Here is a 27,004-nt window from a genome sequence, read left to right on the forward strand (position 1 = left end):
ACATGTATGAGTCTTTGGGGCATCCAGGATTTCTTGGCTCTACACTGCCACAGAGATTTCAGGCATTTGCCCCTTTGACTCCACGGGTATCCGAGTGATAACAGATCAGGACCTCTACTTCCTTAAAACTCTCAGAACACTTACCACGGCCCTCAGCTGCCAGATGATCTTAGCTGCACGCACAATATCTTAATGATGAAACTAGAATGCACACAATTTAACCTAATGTAATGGAAGAAGAAGTATAGTCTGACACTTGTTTTCTTTTTAAAGATTAGACCTCTGGTGAAATATTGACTTAACCAGAAATTTTTTTAGTTACATGTGATAGAAACACAGTTCAACCTAGTTCAAACAAAAAGAAATAAAATAGTTCACACAGCCAGGAAGTCTGAGGGTGAAGTGAGTTCAGGCAGAGTAGCATGCAGGACTCAAACGGTGTCATCAGGGTCTATACTCCATTTCTTAGACGTTAGTCTGTACACTTGTTATGCAAAATAGCGATCAGTAGTGCCAAGCTCACATCCAATCCACTGAGCAAACCCCAATTCAAAAGAGCCATCTTTCCTCATACTTACAATGAGAAGTCCCAGGGAGCATTTGGATTTGCTTGCCTTGGTTCAGTGCCCATCCCTGAATTCATCACCGTGGCAAATAAGATGGGAGAATCCCTGTAAGCATGAAATACAAGATGGGATCAGCTTCATCTGAGTCTCAGAGTTATAGATTCCCAACAACACAATAAAGAGGTTCTGTAGCCAGAAAGTAGAGGAGGAAAGAGTGCTGAGAAGACCAAAAGCAACTAAAAAATATACGCGTCTCTGCAGTTGTATTAAAAGAAGTACTGAGGGTCAAAGAGTGTCAGATTTACCTCACATGCAAGCACCTCATGCACCTTAGTGGAATAAATTCTTCACTCAGTAGACAAAAATGGAAACTAGGTCAAATGAATACTAATCAGGGTTCAGACATTCTCCCAAGGCATTCTCATGCAGTTCACTTCAGGTAGACCTAAATATGCAATTTATGAATATTATTTACTATATATTGTTATTTATTACTATAATCATTATAACCTTTTCAGTTTTAATTGTCTGTACTTGATTATTTCTGCCAAAAATTTTAAAGGAGATTACATTCTTAACACTTTTTCCCCAAGACCAAAGTCTATCCCTTAGGAAAAAATGATTCTGGGAAGACCAAATCGTCTCAGGCTTTCCCCACTAGACACCATCCACCCCATCCTCCACTACCACCCCAACCCCTCAGAATAGTACTTACCACAGTGAGACCACCAGTAAAGGGCCTTATAATGGTAAGAATTACAGCCATACTCAAAGCATCGCTACTCCCTGATTGAACAAATTGCTTTACTTCATTGAGGCTTGGTTTCCCAATCTGTAAAATTGAGACAATTATCATACCTCACTTATAGTCATTGTAACAGTTGTAATTAATAATGCAAGTAAAGCACTTAACAGTACCTGGAAAGTTCTGTTTAATAAGTGATGGTTGGACAGATCATGATGACGGTGATGCCAAACTAGAAATGAGGACAGGGACCATATCTGTTTTACTCATGACGATATACACAGGGCCTGGCACACCGTCAGTATTCAGTATGTTATATTTGTTGGATGCGTGAATAAATGATCAACAGGCTTTGGGATAAGTTTATATATATATATATATATATATATATATATATATATATATATATATATATATATATCCTAGTTCTTTGCTGGCTGTAGAATTGACCACATTATTTAACCTCTGTATGCCTCAGTTCCCTTAACTGTGAAAAGGGAAATTGTACCTTTCTCATGTGGGTTGGTTTAAAAGGGATGCATGAGATGGTTATAGTGGAAGCTCTTTGAGGGCAGGCACTCTGCCTTCTTCATGGTAAATACTGAACACTTAGTGCGTTGATACTCTTCCCCTTCTAAAACAGGCTTTAAAAATTCCTAGGGGATTAGGATGTCCCCCATGTCCAAAATCCAACAGAATCATAAAATGTTAATTTTGAAAGGACACATAAATTTGAAAAAACAACACCCTTGAGCATACATGTAAATAACCAGAACAGACCACAAAAGAAATTTAATCTTGAAAATGATTGAGCACATGCTAAGCTGCCTTAAAATGAAGTTAATTTTCTGGCAAGTTTATTTTCTTGCATATCCAAGTAGATCTCAGAGCAATGATAGAGACCATGGTAGATAGCAATTTTGGACATTTCTGTTTGTCTCTAATAGGAGAATGCAATAAAAGAACTTAAATCTCTTAATCTTTTTATTTGTGTAACGTTTTACAATTCACAAAGCATTTTCGCATAAGTTTTATCATCTAATCTTTATAACAACTCTGTGGAATGGTTGCCAGTTTATTTATCTCCAAACTGGGCCTTCTGGGGCATGAAAGTGGGAGGTATAGATAATTATGACAGAACAAGCAGAATGAACCAAGAATGTCCAGGTTAAACTGGGAAGAGTGATCATCCTGATTACAACACCCACCTTCCAATTAGGAAGTTTCCAGAAGAAAAGTATTATGTCTTCTTTGCCTTCGTATCCCAATACCAGGAAGAATGCTTGACATACACTAAGCATTCAATAAATGTCCACTGATTGAAAGAAGTGAAGTTTAGTCCCAAGCCCATCAGTCACTGGCCAAAGTCATATAAACAACCTAGCCATAAACTGGGCCTCCTTACCCCTTGAAAGTTCGTTGAGGTGGACTCCAACCTTTCAACTCAGTGATCCACAGAAATGAAAATTCCTCCCCAGGATTTCTGCAAATTCCTGGAAGATGTAAGTTCTCTTGGTCACCCCTGCCTTCAGGTTCCTGATTCCACATGTGTTATTTCTGTTTCTCATCACAGAAGGCAAAATGTAAAACTCAGCCTTGCCACAGTTTCAAAACAAAAAGCAAAATTCACTTACACAAAGCTTTTAACAGACATAGTAGACTTTTCTAAAAAAGTAGGTAGGGATGGAAGAGAAGTTCTCAATAATGCACAGCAGGCAGCTCCAATGTTGACGTCCTTTGGCTGTTTCACACAGGGACTTTCCATGGATCCTTCACCCTTGACTTCCCCTATGTCACACTGTCTCACAGTCTTCTCCCCCTCTTCTCCCACTGTTCTCTTCTTCATGCTCCCTTCTAAGAGTAACACAAAGTCCTTCAAACAGAGCATTTCATCCCTGTTCTCTGACATTTTGGCCCTGGCCCTGAAGGGCTCATCTACCCTAAGCAGCTTTGCAGGGTATTTTTTTTTTTTTAAACATCTTTATTGGAGTATAATTGCTTTACAATGGTATGCAGGGTATTTTTACAAACAAAGACAGTCTCCTTCCTAAGCAGAGTTCTGGTGCCAACTCATAGGAGAGAGTGATTTCTTCAGCTCCTTTGATGTAGGTAGTAAGTGAGAGAGTGGGGCTTGGACTTATGTCTCTAATCAGAAGATGAGAGTACCATGTTCTTTGCTCCAGGGCCATAATCACCAGCAGTACAAGTTACAATGTGTAGTAGGCTCAGATGCTTGCAAGAACTGTGAATATCGGCCCCCAGGTCTGCAGCTGTGGCAGGCCATTTGTAGCAGATTTTCAAGATTATGACCGTGTCCGTAATATTGTCTCATTGTAGAACTACAAAGCTGGATAGAACTGTAAAGGTCTAGGATAGGGAGAGGCCTCTGCTGATGTTCAGACAAAGGGGAACTGGGATCCAGGTCTGCAGATGTCCGGGTCTGTTACTCCTTCCCTGCATCATGCAGCCAGTTCTGGAGGCACATGTCGTCATCCTTGGCCTCTTGTTACACAAAAGGTAAACACCTTTCACTCTGCAGCTCCCTCATGCATCAGGATTGGCACGGAAACAAAGCCATGTGCATGTTAAGCTAATTGCAAACCCAAAGCTCCTGAGCAGCTCTCAGCTTGTGAAGACATCATCACTGCCGACTGCCCAGCAGTGCTGTAGAATTATACCTTTTCTTCCTTGACTTGCCTGAGAGCAATGAATCAGCCATTAGTTAAATCACTTATTGAATATTCTGAATTACATAACCATGCAGATTGGTAAGAGCATGATTCCAAAATGAATAGTTTACATTAATAACAAAAGTAATAGTGATAACAATAGTAAAACATGTAACAATAACAACTAATATGGCACTTACTATAGTACAAGCATTAACTAATTTAATTCTCACACTACTACAGTAGGGCAGGTACTGTCAGTATTAGCCATTTTACACTTGAGGAAACTGAGGCACAAGCAGGCTGCCTTGGCCAAGGTCACACAGCTAGAAATTGATGGAGTCTGGACATGAACTCAAGTTATTTGAGTCCAGAACACTTGCTCTGCATCCTAAACCTCTATGGCCAGGATCAGATATTAAGGACTACCCCCATTTTTTACATGTTCTGAACAATAAATGGTGGCTAAACTTTCCTTGATGTATAAAAAAAATACAGATTCCTAGTTAAATATGGTCCACTGAATACGTGGATCTACTATTATTAGTCTCCACTGAATCCCTCTAAAACAAGAGTAAAGGGTATTTATTTATTTTTGCGGTACGCGAGCCTCTCACTGTTGTGGCCTCTCGCGTTGTGGAGCACAGGCTTTGGACGCGCAGGCTCAGCGGCCATGGCTCACAGGCCCAGCTGCTCCGCGGCATGTGGGATCTTCCCGGACCGGGGCACGAACCCGTGTCCCCTGCATCGGCAGGCGGACTCTCAACCACTGCGCCACCAGGGAAGCCCTGGTTATTTATTAAAAGCATTGGAGCAGAACAATATTTTGTGTTCACCACACTGATTTCTCTTCTTGCACACTGAAGATTAAATATCCTAGCCTTCCTTCGAGAGAGGTTGGGACCATGTGACTGTGCTTCAGCCAAAGGGATGTGATCAGAAGTGGTGTAAGCCATTTCTAGGCCTGGAAGATGAAAAGCCAATGTAAGAATGGAAAATAAGACACCAAAGAAAACTGAATACTAAGCTAATACCAAGCTGACTTACACTTCAAAATGCTCAAAAGGCCCAGAAAAGTGGGGCACACAGAGCCTTTTTAAAGAAGTAGCCAGAATGCCATATCCGCTCCCCTAGACTCCTGTACACTCCAAAACCCTCTCCAATCAAAAAGCAAAGATTTATTCTCCGAAGAGGGTAAAACATATTCTCTGCACCAGGAGACACCAGGTGCAAGGTGAGGGCTAGGCTATAGAACTGACAATGGGGGTGCTAAATAAATTAATAGATATTGGATGCTGAGACCCCAGCCCTTCGCCCTCCACTTGGTTCCCAGCATGCTGGTGGCTGGGGTCTTCATCCTCCAGTGAGGAGACTGGAAGATCCTTTTTTGTAAAACCACTCCTAACACCCATTGGCAACTCTGACATATATATAAGCCCTTGATAATTTAGGGACATCAGTACTTAATTCTGAGAATTACTGTTCTCAGTAGTTACTGAGAATTACTGTTTCACTATACAGTTGGTATTCTGTGTGGTAATTGTTCTCCATCCAGGAGTGTCTACACGGCAATGGCATTATTAACCTGATAAAATTATTAAAATATTATTATTGACCTGGTAAATTTATTGTCAGGAACATGTAAGACACTCAAAATATTTGCACAGTGCTTTAACAAAACAATTTTTTCATTTGTTATTCTATTTAATCCTCAATCCCTTGAGGGAGATATTGTTGACCTTGTTTAACATGAAGACACTCGGTCTTGGGAGGATAAGTAACATTTCCAAGCCCCCCAGGTAATATCAGGGATAAACAGCCTAATCACTGGGGCACCTACTATAAGGCATTATCTTAAGTGCTGCGAAGTCTTCAAAGTCTTAAAATATGGTAGAGTACACACCCCAATGTAAAATGTAAACAAAATGCTAAAAAAGTGCAAATGAAAGAGACTGCGGGTTCAGGGGAAGTTTTATTATAGAGGCAGCATTTGAAATGCACCTCTGCAGTTCAGAATACTAAGCCTATTATATTGAATAAACAGCCTAGAGAAATCCAAAATAAATAGTATGCCAATTATTTTTTCAGAGGAATTTAAAATCAAGAAGAAGATATATATTTTTTTCTTTTTCAAATTATTTTCCCATTTAGGTTATCACAGAACATTGAGCAGCGTTCCCTGTGCTATACAGTAGGTCCCTGTTGGCTATCTATTTTAAATATAGCAGTGTGTATGTGTCAATGCCAAACTATCATCCGTACTCCCCGCCCTTCCCCTGTGGCAACCACAAGTTTGCTCTCCAAGTCTGTGAGTCTGTAAGAAGAAGATACTTTTTAAAAATCTTATTAAGACTGAAAATCAGAGCCTCCAAATAAACAGGATATAAGAATGTCCAAACAGGGTTTCTTTTGCCTGTACAGGTGTGCAACATTTTAGCCAATCAGTACCTTCCTTACAATGTATTTGTAAATTGTATCTTTTGAACTGTATCATACTTTAGACACACTTGTACATTCCTAATTAAGGAAAGACTAAGCCCTTTTGCAAAAGAGAATCCTTTTACAAAAATATCATCTAAGTCACTGTTCTGTAAGTATTCATTTTTACAATATTGTTACCAAAAGTGGGGTCAGGCTGCTTGTCCCTCTGAAGCCGATAAAGAGGCAAGGCTGGTGGAAAGGAAAGTTTGCTTTATTTCAGAGGCCAGCAACTGTGGGGGAGGGTGGAATCCTGCCCAAAGGCGGACTCCCTGCAACTGACAATCAGGGGGCAAGAGCTTTTATAGGCGGAGGGAGGGGGCCACATGCAGAAACAGCACAGTCAGTTCTGCCAGTCCTCTTGAAGTTGGTCATGCTGTGGTCTGATCAGTGTCATCTTGATGTTTTCAGTAAAGTTAGTCTTCAGTTCCCGGTCAGTTTGTTTCCATTTCTTTGAGCCCAGTTCTCAGAATTGTGGCAGCTTATGTCATGGCTACAGTCTGGTCATCATGTAGTTCACTTCTTCCACCTGGTGGGGGTTTCAGTATCTACAAAACAGCTCACAGGATATGACTCAGAATATTATTTATAGCCCTTGAGGAGGAACTAAAATAAAGGTCCTTGACTTTGCTTAATGACTAAACTTTTTTTTTTTTTAATAAATTTATTTATTTACTTTTGGCTACTTTGGGTCTTTGTTGCTGTGCGTGGGCTTTCTCTAGTTGCGGCGAGCGGTGTCTACTCTTTGTGGCGGTGTGCAGGCTTCTCATTGCGGTGGCTTCTCTGTTGCAGAACATGGGCTCTAGGCGCGTGGGCTTCAGTAGTTGTGGCATGCGGGCTCAGTATTTGTGGCTCACGGGCTCTAGAGTGCAGGCTTAGTAGTTGTGGCACATGGGCTTAGTTGCTCCACGGCATGTGGGATCTTCCCAGACCAGGGCTCGAACCCGTGTCCCCTGCATTGGCAGGCGGATTCTTAACCACTGCGCCACCAGGGAAGTCCCTTAATGACTAAACTTTTATTATTTTGTCCTGTTTGACTGTTTTCCTTTGCTTCTGCATTTTCTCACTTCTCTGATTAAATTTATTCTTTGACTAAAGTTTTTCTACAGATGAAAGGCAGGCAGTGGACATGGTGGGGAAAGGACCATAGGGTCCTGCTCCGTTTCAGCATGAGACTTTCAAATGGAGAACTCCTATTTATGACTATCAGGAAGGGGTGGCAGTAGAGGTGGGATAATTGAAATGAATGGAGCTGGTAGGGTAGAGTGGATGGAGCCCAATTTCGGACCAATCTTTTCTGTTCCAAAGGAAATGAAGAACACTGAATTCATTTTGGGTCACTTCAAAAACTGGCATGACTCTTAGGTAGTCTTCTAAGGACTCTATGCAAAATAAGAGACTCAATAATAGAATCCAAAGGAGGACTCAGGAGATTACATATATATTTATTTTATTTATATTTATTTTTTATATATATATATATATATATATATATATTTTTTTTTTTTTTTTCCCTTTGAGAGTAGAAACTTTGGTTCAACCTTGTTTTCCCCAGGGCCTAAAAGAAAGGCTGATGGAGAATTGGAATTCAATAAAAATCTGTTGAGTAAATGAAAACAGCTGGGGATCCAGCTCTCTTCTCTAAAGTCAGCCCTTAGAGGCAGTGAAATGAAGACATCAAGAATTTCAGCAAGGAGTTGGAGGTGGGGGTAGGTGAAATGGGTGAATGTGGTCAAAAGGTACAAACTTCCAGTTATAAGTAAGTTCTTGGGAGGTAATGTATAGCATGGTGACTTTAGTTAACAATGCTGTATTTTATATCTGAAAGTTGCTAATAGAATAGATCTTAAACGTTCTCATCACAAGAAAAAAATTTGTAACTGTGAAGTGATAGATGTTAACAAAATTTATATTGTACACCTAAGACTAGTACAACATTTTATGTCAATTATATCTCAGTAAAACTGGGGGAAGATGTTTTTAATAAATAAATAAAACCTCAAGCCCAAATGGCTTGACTAATAATAATAATAATTAAAGAAGCTGATATGTGAATTTTAAGTAACATTTTACTGTCAATTTTGAACCTAATCATAGGGCATTAGAGAATATTCTGGCTTACTTCATTAATGCAATGTGGGTTGTTTTGTGATAAAGGAAGCAAAAACTTGTTTGCCTACTTCCCTTTTTGTTGTAGGTATGATGTTCTAAATTTCTATGAATCAGAAAAAAGAAAAGTTCAGCTCTTAAAACCAGATTGCCTGAGCTTGAATCTCATCTCTGAACCTCTTAGCCATCTCACCTTGGACAAGTTTCTGTGCCTCAGCTTCCTCATCTGTAAAATGAGGATAATGGCACCTCAGAGCTTGTTGTGAGAATTCAGTACATTAACACTTAGAAACAGTGCCTGGCACAAGCTAAGCATGAAAGAAATATTAGTTATTATTATCTTTCTTATTTACTAAAGATAAACCAAGAAAGAAAACTCCATCTCCCCACAAAGGGCTCTTTCACTCAGCTGTCTGGGTTTTCTCTTACAAGCCAAATCCAAATTTCTTCAGCTAAAGTTAATCCAATTTTTCCTGATTCCTTTTAACTTTCTCCTGGGAGTCTACCTGAAGTTTTTTTTACCAAGAGGAGATAGTTTTCATTCAAGGCAAGAAAATAGAGCAAAGAATAATTATCCACAGACCTCACATACTTTATATGTGTGTGTTTCAAGCCTTTAATTTGTTTTTTCTCAATATAGCAGCTGCATTCCTAAGAGAGGCTCACAAGGCTAGGTCATGTCTCTACTCTGAGAGATAACTGAAGGTGTATCCTAGCAACCAAGTCACATGGCAGGGCCTTTCAACTACTTTCCTTCCACCTTTGTGGTTTTCATGTAGGTAGAGAATCTGAAGTCTTTAAATGAATGGATGGATGGGTTTTCACTGACTTACTGCATTTAGTTGCAAAACTTACCAGTAAAGTAAATTGATAGAAATGAATAGAATTCCCAGGAAGAATATTTAATCCAGACAAGATTCTTTAGATAAGACAAGGAAAGGCCCAAAGATCCCAGCAAGAAGAAATGTTCCTCAATTAATATAGGGATGGGCGGCATCATCCTATATATCACAGAATCAATACACTACTAAGACCTTGCAAGGTCAGTACCTCCTGCCCTCTCCCACCACCACCCAGTCCATCAGCTATCCATGCTTAACTATCCAGGTCAAATGACTCACCCAACATTTTTATTTGGAAACTCTCCCAAAGAGAGTCCACAGCTCTGTTTACAACCCACTGAAGTGTTTAGTGACCCTCAGGGTAATAAAAAACAAAACAAAACATAACTTTCCCTAATAGTGATGCTCAAGTCCCTAAATAAATATTGCCTGCAACATGTACCCATTGGTGCCATGACATATTTGGGATGCCTTACCTCAGGTGGGCTCTAACTCTGCTCCAAAACTGCTTCATTCTTCAAGCCTCAGCCTCAGACACATTCTCCATGTTCCTTCCTTCTCTTCAAGTCCCCACTTCCTCTCACTCACAGCAGATGGTATCCCTCTTACTTAACTTACAGTATTTAGGTTCATCTAAGCTCCCTTCTTTTCCTCTCATGAATATGTTTCTTCACTCAGCCTCATTGCTTTTCCTCCTCTCCCTGAAGACCTCTCTTTGCTAAAACCAACTACTCCCTGGCATCCATTCTCCAGGAACTCAACCATCACGCACTTGCTCTTTCCTCTTACATTTTCAATGCCTCCCTCACCAGTGGCTTTTTCCCTTCTGCTATAAACACGCTCCAGGTACTTGTCACCTAAGAAGACCTGGCTCCTCTCCACCAGGACCCTCAAGGAAGCATCCTACTTTTCTCATTTAACCATCAAACTCTGAAAGGTAGCCTGCCTCTCTACCAGCATTCCTCACCCTCCACTCACTCTAAATTCTTGACTTACTCACTCTGCAGATTCTTACATTCCTTATTCTATCCCAGCCAATTTATTCACACAGCTTTCAGTGACTTGATGTCGTCTTTATCCTCTTCTTACTGCAACTCTTTTCTATTTTGAGGGAAGGCCTCAATTTAAAGCCTAGTTCTACAAGTTAATCCACCTCTCTGAGCCTCTATTTTCTTTTCTTTTTTTTTAACTTTATAGTTGCTTTATTTAACAAAATTTATGCCAACTTCTCTATCTATATACATATGTGTTTCAAAATCAGAGCAGCAGACACACAAACTGTTAACACAGGACTTATAATAAATCTTAAAACATGTTACACAGTGTTTTGTTTTCTGCTCATACTGACATTGACAGATTCAAAATTATTCCAAAGGCTGAGCAGCATCATGTCTTCATTTTCTCGGGTGGTTTATATGGTATGTCCTAAAGAAAGAGGGATGGAATTTTTGAGGGTTAATACATTGTGTTCAGTTTAGTTCAACCAACAGTTCTTGACCCATAAGAGGGGCTCACAAAGTGTTTTGGACTAGGGATAAAAATTTGAATAAAATAGAATCTGAGTATACTTTAAAAAGCTTTTTTCACTGTCATATCATAAATATAACAAGGTCATCTTGTTTCTGATCCCCCAAAGTAAGAAAATCTATTTTAAAAAATAAATTAAAAATGATTTTAGTAGTAAGTACTATGAATAACATTTAGTGAGTAGAGATCCTTCAAAATCAAGGTAAGAAAGAGTGGACAAATACTAACACAGTTCTGCCCCTACTCCAATTTTGTTGGAAATATGTTCATTTCATGACATGAAGCTACATGTTGACAAGATGTTTTCTAAAGTTCTTTATATGGGGAAGATAGCCATTTTCTGCTTTCTCATTTTTTTTACAACTTCCAGGAGCCCTCTTAATTCCTTAAAAAGTAAGTACTATAGTTCTGAAAATCTCAAAAAGCTTAGCTACATATTCTATTCACAAAATTTTTGAGCCTCCGTTTTCTGATCTGCAAACTGGGGATAAAGATATTCACTGTACAGATCTTTGTGAGCGTTAAATGAGATAATACATATAAAATGCCTGGCGTGTAATTGTATATATGATGGTAGTTATTTTTATTTTTCATTGGTGTCAGAGATACTGAATATTCTGCCTTTCTGACTAGTCCTTTGTTTCTTTCATTAAACCCTCTTACTTCTTCACTCTGCCTCTGTCAAACTTTAAAAGTACCATAACTTTAAACAGCACATGTGCATGAATAACCTCCAGACTCACCTCCAACCCTAGCTTCCCTCCCTGCTCCCTAGGTAGTCAAATTCAATCAAATTAATTATCATAAAAATAAATATAAATAAATGAAAATAAATTCTTTGCCCAAAAAGCTAATTTCTACCATTTATGTTCATGTAACAGCCATCCTTTTGGCTATCGAGGTTCAGAGCCTTCATCAAGTTCTTCCTCCCTTTGTTCGAGCAAATCCTTGTTAATTCTGGACATTTTTACCACCATAATTTCCTTTATGTCTATCCCTTCTTTTCCCTCCTTGCTCAGTCAGCATCGTTAGGCCTTCAGGACTTTTGATCTGAATTATTGCAATGGCCTCTTAAGGGATCTTCCTGCTTCTTGTTGAACATATTCCTATCCATCTTCTATGCTTCAGTTAGAGGAATACTACTAGTGCAAAGATCTGATCAAAACACTCTTCTACCTACAAAATCCTTCAGGACTTCCAGTATAGACCTGCCAACATAAATTTATCATTATCTTCCTAGAAAGCTTCAAAAATCAATAATGAAAAAGGAAGACAACAGCAAACAAACTCCATTTTTGGTAAACTAGGAAAAATTCCAAAATATTTGTATATGTGGGACATTTGTAGGAGGAAAGGGTGAAAGCTGAGGAGAGAGAAACCAGCAGTGACAGTCCTCAGAAAGCACCAACAAAAATGTAATTCCTAGATGTGAGGAACACCCTAAGGTACAAAGTTCTCTCCTTTGTCAGGAACAGCATGTGCAAGAACAAGAGGGAGTTGGATGGTGGCAGGAGACCCTCTTGTTCCTGACTTAGTACATATAAGTAGAGGAGGTGAGCCACATACAGAATTATTCAGATAAGCCATGTTTGCAGGAGAGAGTTTTCCTTCATGGTAGCTGGGAAGAAAACCTTCCAGCTGTGAGTAATAACTGGCCTGGAATGCTACCCTGGGCCCATTATAACCCAACTCACTGAATGATAAATAATAAAAAAGGAATTAGCATAAGATTTATTCTAAGAAAAAAATAACAAAAGAGCAAAATGTATTCACAGAAGACTAATACTCTATAAAAATGTTTCCAGGGAACAGATGAACATTATGAGTAAATACTTTACCATGAACTTTAAAAAACTTAAATCTCAATGAAGCACTTATCTATGAAGAAATACTTCAGAGTTGGAATACCAAAATACAGGTAAGAGTAGGTGAGGCAGCAAGAGGAGATAACATGTGAATAGCACTCAGGAATAAAGTAAAGGGGGAAAAAAATAAAATTATCACAGAATTGCAGAAGAAATGGAAAATGGTACAAGATCAAATACACATTGTGAAAACCCCAGTGCAGGACACAAAGAATAGAAATGAGGAAAATATTTATAGAAGATAGAAAAGAGATCCAACATAAACATACTTGGTGACTCCAAAGAAGACAACCAAAATAACGGATCAGAACAAATATTTTGAAATATAATTACTTAATTTAAAAATATAATTTAAGAATTTTTTTATTCAAAATTTTTAAAACTTTGACCTGGATATTGAAAGGGCCGCGTTATGCTAGGAAAAAAATGGATTCAGAATCCTCAACACCCACACTTAAAATCCTAGTAAAGTTACTGAACATCAAAGAAAAATAAAAGATACTTTGGGCCACCAGGAAAAGTAATCAAGTCTTTTATGAGGTGAAAATCAAGCTGGCCTCAGACCTTCTTACAGTAACATTCAATGCCAGGAGTCCATAGAGGAATAGATTTTATATTGAACCAATGTCATTCAACTACAATGACTACTGAAAAAGCAAAACAAAACAGTTTAAAACAGTCTAGAACCCTGGCAGTATTGTTCCCTTAAGTTCCTCTTAAAAAAAACTATTGGAGAATTCAAGCTACCAACCAAGAGATGCTTGGTTGGTAAAATCACTAATTGTGAGCATTGATACTAGAATCTAATAGAACTAAGACTAAAAATAAAAATGGGAATTTGAGTAACAGAACAGAATGTAAATGTTACTTTCATTTACATAACAAAAAAAAAAACAGGAGGAAAAAGGGTGAAGGTAAAGTTGGTAGGCTTTTTGCCCATTATTATATCTATGCCTTTTGCCTAAGGAACATAATTTAAGACACAATTCAAGTATTAGTAAAAGAAATATAAGCGTATTTGACAGCACAGAGTAAAACACTAAAAATACAATCTTATATTCTAAAACTGAATGGTGGAGGAAAGGAAAGGGAGAAAGGGTCCATGCACTAATTTTATCATGATTGCAATAGAAAACTAATTAATGCTTGCTGTCTAGAGAGACATAATTAGGAGCCCACCCCAGACCAACTGAATCAGAATCACCATTTAAACAAGATCCCCAGGTAAATCATATGCACATTAAAGTTTGAGAATTGGTACCATAACAAATTACCACAAACTTAGTGGCTTAAAATAACAAAAATGTACTCGTAATTCTGGAGGCCAGAAGTCTAAAATTAAGGTGTTAGCAGGGTTATATTCCTTCTAGAGGCTTCAGAGGAGAATCATGTCCTTGCCATTTTCAGCTTCCAGAGGCTGCCTACATTCCGTGACTGTGGCTCTTACCTTGCATCAATCCACTCTGTTGCTTTCATTTTCACATGTCCTACTGCTATGATCCCCCTATGTTCCTCTTCTAAGGACTCTTGTGATTGCATTGCATAAGGCCCATCAGATAATCCAGGACAATCTCCCCATTTCAAAATCTTAATTACAGCAACAAAATTTTTCTGCCATATAAAGTAACAGCTTCACTGGTTCCCAGGATCAGGACGTTGACATCTTTGAGAGATGGGGGCATCACTCAGCCTACCACAAACTCCGTTTGTTCAAGTCTCCCTCATCCTTCCCCATCTCTCAGAAAATTCTACTTCCTCCTTAAAGTTGCTCTGACTTAACTGACAAGAAGTACTCTAGACTTATTTGTATAGCTTTTACAGAACTTACCACTTTGTTCTTTGATACAGAGATTTGTATACTTGTCATATCTCTCCTTTTATTCCATTCCACCTCCATTCTTATTAGATCATAATTTCCTTGAGGGAAGAGTTAGGAGACATGCGGAGACATGCTTCCATTCCCGTACTCTGCTGACAGTGCACACACTGATTTCATCAAGGACTTCTTAATTGCCAAATCCAGTGCACACTTTTGGGTTCATTTATTCATTCAAAAAATAGTTATTAAACACCTATTATGTGCCAAGCACTGTTTTGGACTCTAAGAATACAACAGTGAATAAAGAAGACTCAGTCCCTGACCTCTTGCAGTTTACATTCTGGTGAAGGAAATAAGTAATAAACTAATAGATGCATAAGCTAGTGCTCAGTAATGAGAAGAGTTGTGAAGAAGGAAGACCAATCTTTTCACTTGCTCTCTTTGCAGAATTTGCCCTAATGCCCGTCCCCTCTTTCTTGAGAACCTCTCTTTCCATAGTTTAGGACACCATGATCTCCAGTTCTCTTCCTATCTCTCTGTTTGTGTGTGTGTGTGTGCTTTCTTTCTAAACATTTGCTTTACTTTCATACTTTTTAAGTATTGGTTTTTCAGTTACCCATCTTCTGCTGTCTTCTTCTTGTCACCTTCATGCTAATGTTTCCCAAATCTGTATCTCCAGGCCTGACCCCTCCCCTGCCGCAGACCTCAATATCTAGTGGCCTCTGGTCATTCCCACCTGGACATACCACAGGCATTTAAGCTCAACATCTTAAAGAATGAAATTTTTCTGCCCCCAAATGTTTGTTTTATCTTGCATTGCCAATCTCAGTTGGGTTCCCAAGCTGGAGACAGGGGATCACGTTTGACTTCTCTTTCTCTCTTGCTCCCCACTTTAAATCTTACCCAAGCCTATCAATTTTGCTTTCTAAATATCCCTCCATCAAAGCTGCTTCTTCAGGTTCTCATTATCCCTTTCCTAGAATGCTGCAAAACTTTCCTAACTGCTTCCCCAGTCCACTGCTCTTCCAATCCATCCTTCACACTGCTCTAGTGATTTTCCTAAGTCATAGATCTGACTGCGTTGTTTCTGAGACAGAGTCCTCCAGTGGTTTCTCCATGACTTCAGGATAAAACAAAACTCCTCCACATTATTTATGTTTTTCTATTCTAGCTTCATCTCTCTCTGCTTCTAACTCACACTATACCCCAAGCATTGAATCTTCAATGTCTTCCCATGAATTTTCCAAATTCACTGAGTTATTTAACTCCCCAATCTTTGCATACATGATTCCCTTTGCTAGAACACTTTTCTTCCTCTCATTTGTCTAGTGAACTAATCCCTTAAAACCAGCTGTGGCCATTACTTATGCAGGGAAGATTACCTGCAGAAAGAGGAAATAATAAAACCATATTTTAATGTCTTATACCTACTTGTTTTCATTTCTATGTCAGGACCTTTGCACTTGATGTTTCCTCTTCCCAAAATGTTTTCCCCCCAATTCTTCACATGATGGCTTTTTCTAATCATTTAGGTCTCGGTTCAAGTGTTACTCTTGGGCGGGTCTCCTCTTCACTCATTTTAACAGAGCAGCTCCACCACCCTGATCATTATCAGTACCATCCTTAGACTTGTGCTTTCAAGGGCCTTCTCCATGGCCACCAGGGATCCCGCACCAGCTAGGGCTGTAGTACCATACGGTGGGGAGGGCAGGGACTGAGCTGACACCACGACCTGCATAGACCCCAGACCCATTTCAATACTTCAGGACATTTTTGAAACTTCTGTTTCCCATACAGGATCAACCAGATGCCCCAAAGTACTCCCAGACTTGTGCTATGAGGTTATCCAATGGCTCCATGTCCAGCCTTGGTTTCAGGAGGGCAGCCTGGCCAGCAGATCACTCCAGCTGACTGGCACAATACTTTTGTCCTGGGATCATATGAAATGGGTTGCCAGAATGTTGCTGCCACTTTGATTTGGAATGACTCAAATTCTTTATATAGACACAGGTCCCATATATCCTGGGAATGACACTGCTCCTTCATAGCACTTACACGTTCTGAACGTTCTGCTTTTTCATAGCATTTACACACACTGTTTATTAATTCATTTATTCATTTATTTTCTGAGTGCCACTCCTCCACTAGAAGTAAGTAGTAAGCTATGTGAAAAGAGTGACCTTAGATATCTTGTTCACCACCAGACATTCAGTGCTAAAACGGTTCCTGGCACCAAAGATATTCAGTAAATATCTATTGAGCAGATAAATGAATGATTGCATGAAATAGTGTATTTAATTACAGACCTCTCTCCTTCTCTAGAATGTAAGCTCTCAAAAGACAAAGGATTTTGTCTTATTCACCTTGGTCTTCATACTGGCATAGTGCCTGCCGTATGAGAAGGCATAAGGTCAATATCTTTGAATTGATACATAAATAAATAAATGAGTGAATGAATGACCATATAATATCTAGACTCGAGGTTCTTAACGTTGTCTTCACAATTCTAACGTGTAAATGACGTTAAGAACCTCTAGTTCTTAAAAGCTGTTAAGAACCTCTAGTTCTTAAAAGCTGTTAAGAAACTTTTAAAACTGCAGTGCTCAGGACCAGTTAAATCAGAATCTCTGAGGATACATCCCAGGCATGAGTACATTTTAAACTCTCCAGGAAATTTCAGTGTTCATCCACAGTTGAGACATAGGGTGACCAGCCATCCAGGTTTGTGCAGGACTGAGGGGTCTCCCAGGATTCAGAAATTTCAGTGCTAACACTGTGACTATACCAGGCAAACTAGAATGGTTGGTTACCCTAGCTGAGAACCAGTGATTCAAACTGTCACCCAGCACCAATCTTGAGTGATATATTTTGAAAAGTCAAGACTCATCAGTTTCATGCTTTCATTTGACACTTACCTGATTACATTCATGCAGCTCACGTTGACCTCAATGACTGCTTTCTGCTATGTGTTCTTGTTCAGATTTGTGTGGCTACTGTTGACTTGGGTGACATACAAATTTGTGGCATACAAATGGCAAGGGAACGATTAAACCATCACAGCAGGTCAGCAAGGACCAATAGGGCAGCTAAGCTTCCTTAGCTGGAAGTTAGCATAAAGTGCTACCTTTCCAAATGCAACTCCATTGAGCCTTCACTTTTCATTCTCCTTCAAAATGTTGACAGTACGTTCTGACACATTCCTATTTATCACTTATGCATGTCAGTTACCCTGGTATGAGCTTGCAGTCCCTGCTGTTATCTGAGGAGACAAGAAATACTTTTCTTAATGGAAAAATCCCTATGTAAACTGAATTAATATTTATCATTCCAATTAATTTAATTCCTAATTAATTTACTACAAGTATGTGATTTATACTGAACCCATCAATATCTGGACACCAGAATAGAAATGCTCTTTGACCCTTTGACCTATGAAGGGAACATAGCACTGCAGCTCTCTAGGGCCTTGTTATTCAAAGGGTGGCCCTAGATCATCAGCCTCAGCATCGCCTGGGAGCTTGTTAGAAATACAGAGACTCAGGTCCCACCCCAGACGTACTTAATCAGAATCTTTGGAGGTGGGGCCCAAGAATCTGTGTTTTAAAAAGCTCTCCAGATTATTCGTATGCATGCTCAAATTTGAGAAGGGGTCATCTAGAGAACACTTCACTTACCTAATTCTTCACATCATTATCTCAAAGCCCAGAGAGAAGAGGTAAGGGTAAGCAGAGGAAAGAAACATGTGGCACAGTGGTCCCCAAACTCTGCTGCACATTGAAAACACCTGGAGATCTTAAACACTATCTGCACCTGGCTTGCCACCCAAGGCACCTTGATACCATTGGTTTGAGGTGCAACCAGGGCACAGGGATATTGTAAAACCTTCCCAGGTGATTCTAATGTACAGCAGAGATTGGGAATCACTGATACAGCAGCCATATCCCCAGCTCCTTGCTTTGGGCTTCCACTGATGAAGAACCCAGAGGAATGGGCAGCATCAGCATTTTCCATCCCTCCTTCCTTCACAAACATCGGAATCAGCAGGGACAAAATGAAGGGAAAACTCACTGAGTCTGAATCTCACCTCTGGCATAATGAATGCTTATTCTGTTTACCCTCTGTTAGTAGCTGTTTGATCTTTAACCTCTCTGGACCTCAGTATCATCTGTCAAATGGAGACAGTAAGACCAGATTCCCAGGATTATTTGGGACATTACATATGATAACATGTGGATGTGCCTAATACTTTGCCATTCGAAAACATCTGATGCAGGAAAGAGTGTCATCTCTTTATCCTGCTCCCCTGGAGGTGGGACATCCAGCAGCATGAAGTCTGGCAAATATTTAGGGATGTGTCTTGCTCAGTGCACCAAGATATTGATGAATTGAAATAACCCTGTTCACGTGTGAGTTCATTTACATAATCCCATTTCAGTCTCACATCTCAGCTGGGTAAACAGGATAACTTTATTATTATTATTTTTTTTTTTGTGGTACGCGGGCCTCTCACTGTTGTGGCCTCTCCCGTTGCAGAGCACAGGCTCCGGACGCGCAGGATCAGCGGCCATGGCTCACGGGCCCAGCCGCTCCATGGCATGTGGGATCCTCCCGGACCAGGGCACGAAGCCCTGTCCCCTGCATTGGCAGGCGGACTCTCAACCACTGCGCCACCAGGGAAGCCCAACAGGATAACTTTTATTGTCCCCATTTTACAGATGATAAAACAGTGGCTTAGAGAGGTCCAGTGCCACACAGCAGTGAAACGGCAGACTCAGATCCTCTGACTGTAGCCCATTTTTCTCTTCATTCTCAATCTCACATCCCACTGCTTGGCAGGTTGCATTTATGGACAGGATACATTGATTTAGACCAGCTCTGTCCCAGTAAACCATCTCTGTGATGATGGAACTGTTCTGTACTTGCACTGTCCAATTCAAAGGCCACCAGCCACATGTGACTATTGAGCACTTGAAATGTGGCTACTGTGAGTGAGGAATTAAAGTTTTAATTTAATTTTAATTAGTTTAGATTTAAATAGCCACACGTAGACAGTGCAGATCTAGTGACAGAGTCTGGAGAATAATGGGAAACAGAAAAATTGTTCAGTGGTTTCTACTCACAAATCAAAGTAAACCTCAGCCACTTGTTTGCCTTTGTCTTAAAAGATCTTCTTAACTCTTTTTCAATAGAGTGTTAAAGCTGGCTCACTTTCTTGACAAGGGCACCATCACCATGCAATATATAATTCAAATGATGCCTTGAAACCAGTGATTGGCCAGCAGAAACAAAATGTGTTGTAGAGCAGGCTTCTCAAACTTCAACATGTATAGGAATCACCTGGGATCTTGTTGCAATACAGATTCTAATTTAGTAGGTCTGGGGTGGGGCCTGGGATTCTGCCTTTCTAATAAGTGCCCAGGTGATGCTGCCGCTGCTGCCCTGTGAACCACACCTTGACTAGCAAAGCTGTAGAGCAGCAGTTGGGTTAATATTGTCTCCCTTCACTCCTGGGGGCGTTTGGCAATGTCTGGAGATATTTTTGGTTGTCATGGCTTGGTGGGAGAGGTGCTGTTGGCATCTACTGGGTCCTGAGATGCTGCTAAATATTCTACAATATATAGGACATGGTAATTATCCTGCTCAAAATGGCAGTAGGGCCAAGTATGAGAACCCCTGCTGTACAGCCAAGTCTGCTCTCCAGGAAGAGGGGGTGGATGGGAGAGCGATGGAGTGGGTCTTCTTGGTATAATAACTGAGTGCTGTTTTCTCTCTCTCATTCTTCTCTCCTACTTATCTACACACAGGAGCCAATGCCTCGGCCCCAGACCAACTGAGCTTAGCTTTAGCCTGGAACAGAGTCGACATCGCCCGCAGCCAGATCTTTATTTATGGGCAACAGTGGCCGGTAGAGTATATGTTGTCACCCCTGAAAAGCCCACTTGCTTGGGCAAGGGTATTTGTTTAAGGAATCTCTGAGAGCGTCTCAGGAAACCGCTGCTTTTTCTTTAGGGTGGAAATGTTCCTTTGTAGCTGTCCTCATTCTCAGCTTCCTTTCTTATATTTAGGAAAACACTGTCATCTGGTGGAAGATATGACAAAGCACAGCTCCAAATGTTCCAAACATTTCCATCTCTCTGAGTGGCCTTTGATAGCTATGTTTAGCTGCAACTAATGCCATTTCTTTTATATGCCTGAAAAAATATATATAAGACAAAATTGTGTTCATTAAAACTAAGTAAGGAGCAGAGTTAGCAGTTTGTTTCTGGTTGTCCCGGAGGTTTCTGCTGCCATGTGGCGGCACCCCATGCTGGTGTGGGGCTGGGTCGCACCTTAGGATACAGAATTAGCAGGCTTCCACGTGCCAGTGCCATCTGGTCCTGGAGGCTGAGCACAGGTCCTCCCTGAACCCAAGAACACTACAGAGTCAACGAAAGCTTTATATAACTGTTCTTGGTTTGTTTCCGTCAACTGGCTCTACCAAAAATAAAAACTTGGAAAATTGGCCATTGGGTGGTGTATGCTTGTATGCCCAGGAGGCAGCCAACAGTCTGGGATTTGATTTCTGTGCCTGGAATCACTGCAGGGCAACACCTTCATGTACAGGTCTTTTTTAACCCTTCCTCTGCCCCAGAGAGCTTCTGCCTAGGATTGAAACCCTGGCTTCATTTAGTGCAAATGAATTGCTAGTGTGGAAAGATTTGTCAAGAAATCTGGACACTGGGAAATTTTTGTGAAAGAAGTTAAATAAAACCCTAGTAAACAGACCAAATGACCTAAATAGTTACTGGGCTTCTGTGTAGAAATGGGCGAGGTGGAGACAAGGTAGTATCACTTAACTAAAAAAAAAAAAAGAGCAGCCTTCTTTCTGGTCTGTTTACTAGGATCCCTCCTCTCAGGTCAGCCAGGAGTCCAATTTAGAGCCTAAGGAAGATGACAGTGAAGACAGTAAAGTACTCACTTTGGCACTTCACTGGTTTTGTAGAAGTTTGGTCAGAGAGTTGGAAGAGGGAAAGCCTTGTAAACCCTTGCACCTTCTCAGAATCTAGAACAAAAAAAGAGATTCAAGGAAGAATTAGCTTTTGGAACTAGAGATCCTTGTGTTCTGTTTGCAAAGACAAGCCCCAAAACATAGGAGAGAGTGTGACTGTCCCAGAAGTGGGTTTGGGAAACTCTTGCTAGCATGTTCCTGGGGGTGCTGAAGGTTTACCAGATGTCAAAGGCATCCATTTCTAAACCATTCAGGAGAATGCCAGAGAACTACATCCTTAGACCCTGGGTCAGACTAACTCTGACTTGATTTGCAGGTGGGGTCTCTGGAGCAAGCCATGTTGGATGCCCTAGTTCTGGACAGAGTGGATTTTGTGAAATTACTCATAGAGAATGGAGTAAGCATGCACCGTTTTCTCACCATCTCCAGACTAGAGGAATTGTACAATACGGTAGGACCAAGCTAAGGCACATTTTATTTTCTCTACTTTTTGTGTGTGTTTGTTTTACCTTCTCCTGCCCCCCACACGTCTGTGAGTCCCTGCCCTCCCCTCCAAATGCATGGATCATTTTCCACAAATGCTCCCTTAGACCTGTATAGACAACAAACACCAAGTCACCAAGAATCCACTTGTTTTAACTGCTCAGTTGTCAGCATCTAAGAAGCAGAAAGTTACGTGATCACCAAAAGGTAATGTTCTCAGGTTCTTACACAAAAGCATACGGCTCTGGAAATTAGAACACACTTTATTCTGTAAGCCCAGAGGGTGTTTGAGGCAATCAGCAGAGGAGGATTGATTTAACTCCAAGCATCAAAGGAGGCTGATTAACTATCCTGCACCATCTTGTTATCCTCAGAGCTATGAAGTTCATTCATTCCCCTATAATAGGATAAAATGTAAAAACCTCTTGTTTGGAGTTACCCAGAAAGATTTGTTTTGTTTTGTTTTATAATGATTTGTTAATTCATTCACTAGGGATACCAAGAAGTAATCAAAAGAAAACCTACTCTTTATGAAGTTGTTGAGAGTATCCAGTGAGTTAAGTACATCAGCTCTGAGCTGATACTCACTAAAATACAATGAAGTTTAAAGAGTAGATATTGTTTTCCCCCATTTTACAGATGAGGAAACTGAGGCCAAGAAGAGAATTGGCTTATTCAAGATAACAAAATTTCTAAGTAAAGAAAGAAGGCAGTACTGAACCAAAGCTTCTTTCTCAGAAACTGTTTTCCCCTCTTTTGTCACAGTGCCTCTTTGTCCCACCACCCACAGCACTAATGAGATGGAGCTTGTTGGCCTGTCCCCAGCCAGTGATAGGTATTAGCTGGTGCCACCCTGGCTCTGTAACATTCCCACTGCTGGAAGTAGAAAACAAGTTAGCGGAATGACCCCACGTTTCTGTTTTCTTTGCAGATTTTTCTTAGTTCCGCATACTAAGACTTTCAGTAATAATAGGCCAGAATGGCAGAGTGGTAGACCCAGCCTCTATCCCCGCCCCCGCCCCCGCCCCCCCCCCCCCCCCCCCCGACAAAGATCAACAATTAGACAGCTATCCACAGACAAAGACAGCTCTAGGAGAGCTCAGGAGTTCAATTAAGAAACTTCAGCAAAACAGTGGAACAAAAAATATCTGAAAATAACCACACAAAAAGGAGAGGAAGAACAGCTTCATTGTGTCTGTATCACCCTGTCCCCTGAGGCCAGCACAGCTCTGTGCCAAGAGGAAGCTCCTCAGCTAGAAATAGTTCCCCTCACTGGAAAAGAGAGCCAGTGAGCCTTTCAGGGCACTGCACAAAGGACACACTTCGGTTTCACCCCGCCCAGAGACCTGCAAAGCTGAGACGTACTGTGATAGCTAGCAACACAGTATGAGCCAGGCTGAAGGCTGAGTAACCACGGTTCCCAGGGACCTGCTCTGCAGAGGACCCCGGCATTTTTCACCAGTGAAGAAACCAATAGCCAGCACAGCTGCCACAGAGCCCTGCAGATTTCACTGGCTTTTGCTCTACAGATACTTGCATTCATAGACACCAGTCACCCAAGCCCCTCACCACTCCCTCTCCCCTCACCCCTGCTGGCGCCTGGGGTCCACACCAGCAGCCAGCCCAGGCCTCTGTGGCTACACGATTGCAAGAACCCAGCCTAGACCCCCATGGCTGACCTCCACTGCTGTGCACACTCTGAAAGCTAGCACCTCTGGCTGTGCACCTGTACACTGCTGGCCTGACACACACTGCCACGGCTGTGGAAATGCAAGACCCTAGAACTGCAAGACCCTGCAGCTACATGAGTACACTCCATCAGCCAAGGCTGCATGTGGACCAATAGCAAGTAAGGAGATTGAATCAGGAATCAAAAACCTCCCAACAAAGAAAAGCCCAGGACCAGATGGCTTCACAGGTGAATTCTACCAAACATTTAAAGAATTAACTCCAATTCTTTTCCAATTCTTCAAAAAAAATTGAAGAGGAAGGAATGTTCCCAAACTTATTTTAGGAGGCCAGAATTACCATAATAGCAAAGCCAGATAAGGACACTGCAAGAAAAGAAAACTACAGGTCAATATTCCTGATGAATATAGATGCAAAAATTCTCAACAAAATACTAGCAAACCAAATTGAAGCACATTAAAAAGATGGTATACCATGATCAAGTGGGAGTCTTCCTAGATGCAAGGATGGTTCAGCATATACAAATTAATAAATGTGATTCATCACATTAGTAGAATGAAAGACAAAAATCATGATCATCTCAGTGGATGCAGAAAATATATTTGACAAAATTCAACATCCTTTCATGGTAAAAACTCTCAACAAATTGAGTATAAAAGTAACACACCTCAATGTAATAAAGGCCATATATGACAAACCCATAGCTAACGTCATACTCAATGGTGACAGATTGAAAGCTTTCCTTCTGAGATCAGGAACAAGAAAATTGTGCCCACTCTTACCACTCCTATTCAACATAGTACTGGAAGTCGTAGCCAGAGAAATTAGGCCAAAATAAAAGGAGAAAAAGCAATAAAAATTTTTTATCCAAATTGAAAAGGAAGAAAGAAAATTGTCTCTGTTTGCTGATAACAGCATCTTGTATACAGAAAATCCTAAAGACTCCACCAAAAAATCTATTAGAACTAATAAATTCAGTAAGTTTCAGTATACAGGAGCAGCATACAAAAATGAATTGCATTTATGTATGCTAACAATGAACTATCTGAAAAAGAAATAAAACAGTTCCATTTACAACAGCACCAAAAACAATAAAATACTTAGGAATAAACTTAACCAAAGAAGTGAAAGATCTATATATCAAAAACTATGACATTGATAAAAGAAATTGAAGAAGGCACAAATAAATGGAAAGATATCTCATGTTCATGAACTGGAAGTGTTAATATTGTTAAAATGTTCATGCTACCCAAAACCATCTATATAGATTCAATGCAATTCTGGTGGCATTTTTCACAGAAATAGAAAAAAACATTTCTAAAATTTGCACTGAAACACCAAAGACCCTGAATAGCCAAAGAAATCATGAGAAAGAAGAACAAAGGTGGAGACATCACACTTCTTGATTTCAAACTATATCACAAAGATACAGTAATCGAAATAGTACGGTATCAGCATAAAAACAGACACATAGACCAATGGAACAGAATCAAGAGCCCAGCAATAAACTCATGCATATACAGTTAACTAATATTAGACAAGGGAACAAAATATAGGAAACAATATGGAGGTTCCTCAAAAAAATTGGGGCTGAGGGGTGGGGGAAATGGGGAGATGTTGGCCAAAGGATACAAACTTTCAGTTATAAGATGAATATGTTTCAGGGATCTAATATACAGCATTGTGACTGTAGTTAACAGTACTATATTGTATACTTGCAAGTTACTATGAGATCAGAGCTTTAATGTTCTCACCATAACAACAGCAAAATGATTATTAAGTGAGGTGAAGGATATGTTAACTAACCTTATTGTGGTAGACATTTCACAATATATACGAGCATCAAGTCATCACATTGTACACCTTAAACTTACACAATGTTACATGTCAATTTTATCTCAATAAAACTGGGGAAAAATAATAATGGGGTTTTCAGTAAAATAAATAAATGAAAACACAGAGTTGAATGACCTTCATATAAATTAGAGAATCAAGGGAGTAGAGTGATTTATTCCAATGATTGGTAAGAAGTAAGTAGGAAAGTTATAGATCAAGAAAGGCCAATAGATTTCATCACTCCAGTCAAGTCTAATCAGCGTTCCCTAGAGTACTCTTGAAAAGGATTATGGAACAGTGAATGGCCTCAGTGATAAGAATAGCTAACATTTTCTAAGCACTATTTTAATAGTTTTATAAACATTTCATATTTTAATCCTCACAACAGCCCTACCAGATAAGTGGTAGTATTATCCTCATTTTATAGATAGCAAGACTGAGTCACAGTTAAGCAGCTTGCCCATGGTCACAGCTGGTAAGCAGCAGGGTCAGGTTTGGAGCCAGGCATTCTGACTCCAGAGTTTGCATGTTTAATCCCTACACAATACTGCATCCCTCAGTGGAAAAAGAGTTCTGATGAGTATGTCCGCCTGAAGGGGCCAGTAGTAGTTGAGGCGGTACACAGGGATTGTCTTGAATACTTGAATGTGTTCCAACAGTGCTTAAGGATTTGCCATCACTGTTCAAGATCTTCCAAAACAGTCACCAGATTTAGCAAACAAAAATACAGAATTCCCAGTTAGGTTTGAATTTCAGATAAAGAACAAATAATTTTTAGTATGTCTCACATATTGCACAAGACATACTTATACTCAAAATTATTCATTGTTATTGGTCAAAATGTACAAAATTCCAAAGTTATTTATAAAATAAATGTCATGAGGATGTAATATACAGCACAGTGACTATAGTTAATAATATTGTATTGCATATTTGAAAGTTGCTGAGAGAGTAGATCTTTAAGGTCTTATCACAAGAAAAAAATCTACGAACTATGTATGGTGACAGATATTAAATAGACTTATTGTAATGATCATTTTGCCATATATACAAATATCGAATCACTATGTTGTACACCTGGAACTAATATATGTCAATTATACCTCAATTTAAAAAAGATGAGGAAACATAAAAGCAAAAGAAGCTGTAAATCAAAAGATTAAGAGATATAGTTACATTTAAAACTTTTAATTTGATACATAAAAAATACATGAATACTAAAAGGAAATACAAAATAGGCCATCAGGGCTTCCCTGGTGGCGCAGTGGTTAAGAATCCGCCTTCCAATGCAGGGGACAGGGGTTCGATCCCTGGCCCAGGAAGATCCCATATGCTGCGGAGCAACTAAGCCCGTGCACCACAACTACTGAGCCTGCGCTCTAGAGCCC

General features: G+C 40.0%; 1 protein-coding gene across 21 annotated transcripts in view; it reads left to right on the forward strand.

Annotated features, from left to right (window-relative positions):
* Positions 1–27,004, forward strand: part of TRPM3 (transient receptor potential cation channel subfamily M member 3) — a gene marked incomplete at its 5' end in the record, with an annotated part of 803,286 nt that overhangs the window by 685,536 nt on the left and 90,746 nt on the right. For 17 of the 21 annotated variants that reach the window (XM_082843093.1, XM_082843094.1, XM_082843098.1 and 14 more), the window contains 2 exons: positions 20,425–20,525; positions 21,925–22,059. In XM_082843093.1, the coding sequence (XP_082699219.1) occupies positions 20,425–20,525; positions 21,925–22,059 (236 nt within the window). The remainder of the gene's footprint in view (positions 1–20,424; positions 20,526–21,924; positions 22,060–27,004) is intronic. The other 4 variants (XM_082843100.1, XM_082843103.1, XM_082843106.1 and 1 more) reach the window with 1 other exon arrangement.

The sequence above is a fragment of the Leucopleurus acutus genome (genome assembly GCF_964270905.1).
Source record: "Leucopleurus acutus genome assembly, chromosome: 7".
Classification (NCBI taxonomy): domain Eukaryota; kingdom Metazoa; phylum Chordata; class Mammalia; order Artiodactyla; family Delphinidae; genus Leucopleurus; species Leucopleurus acutus.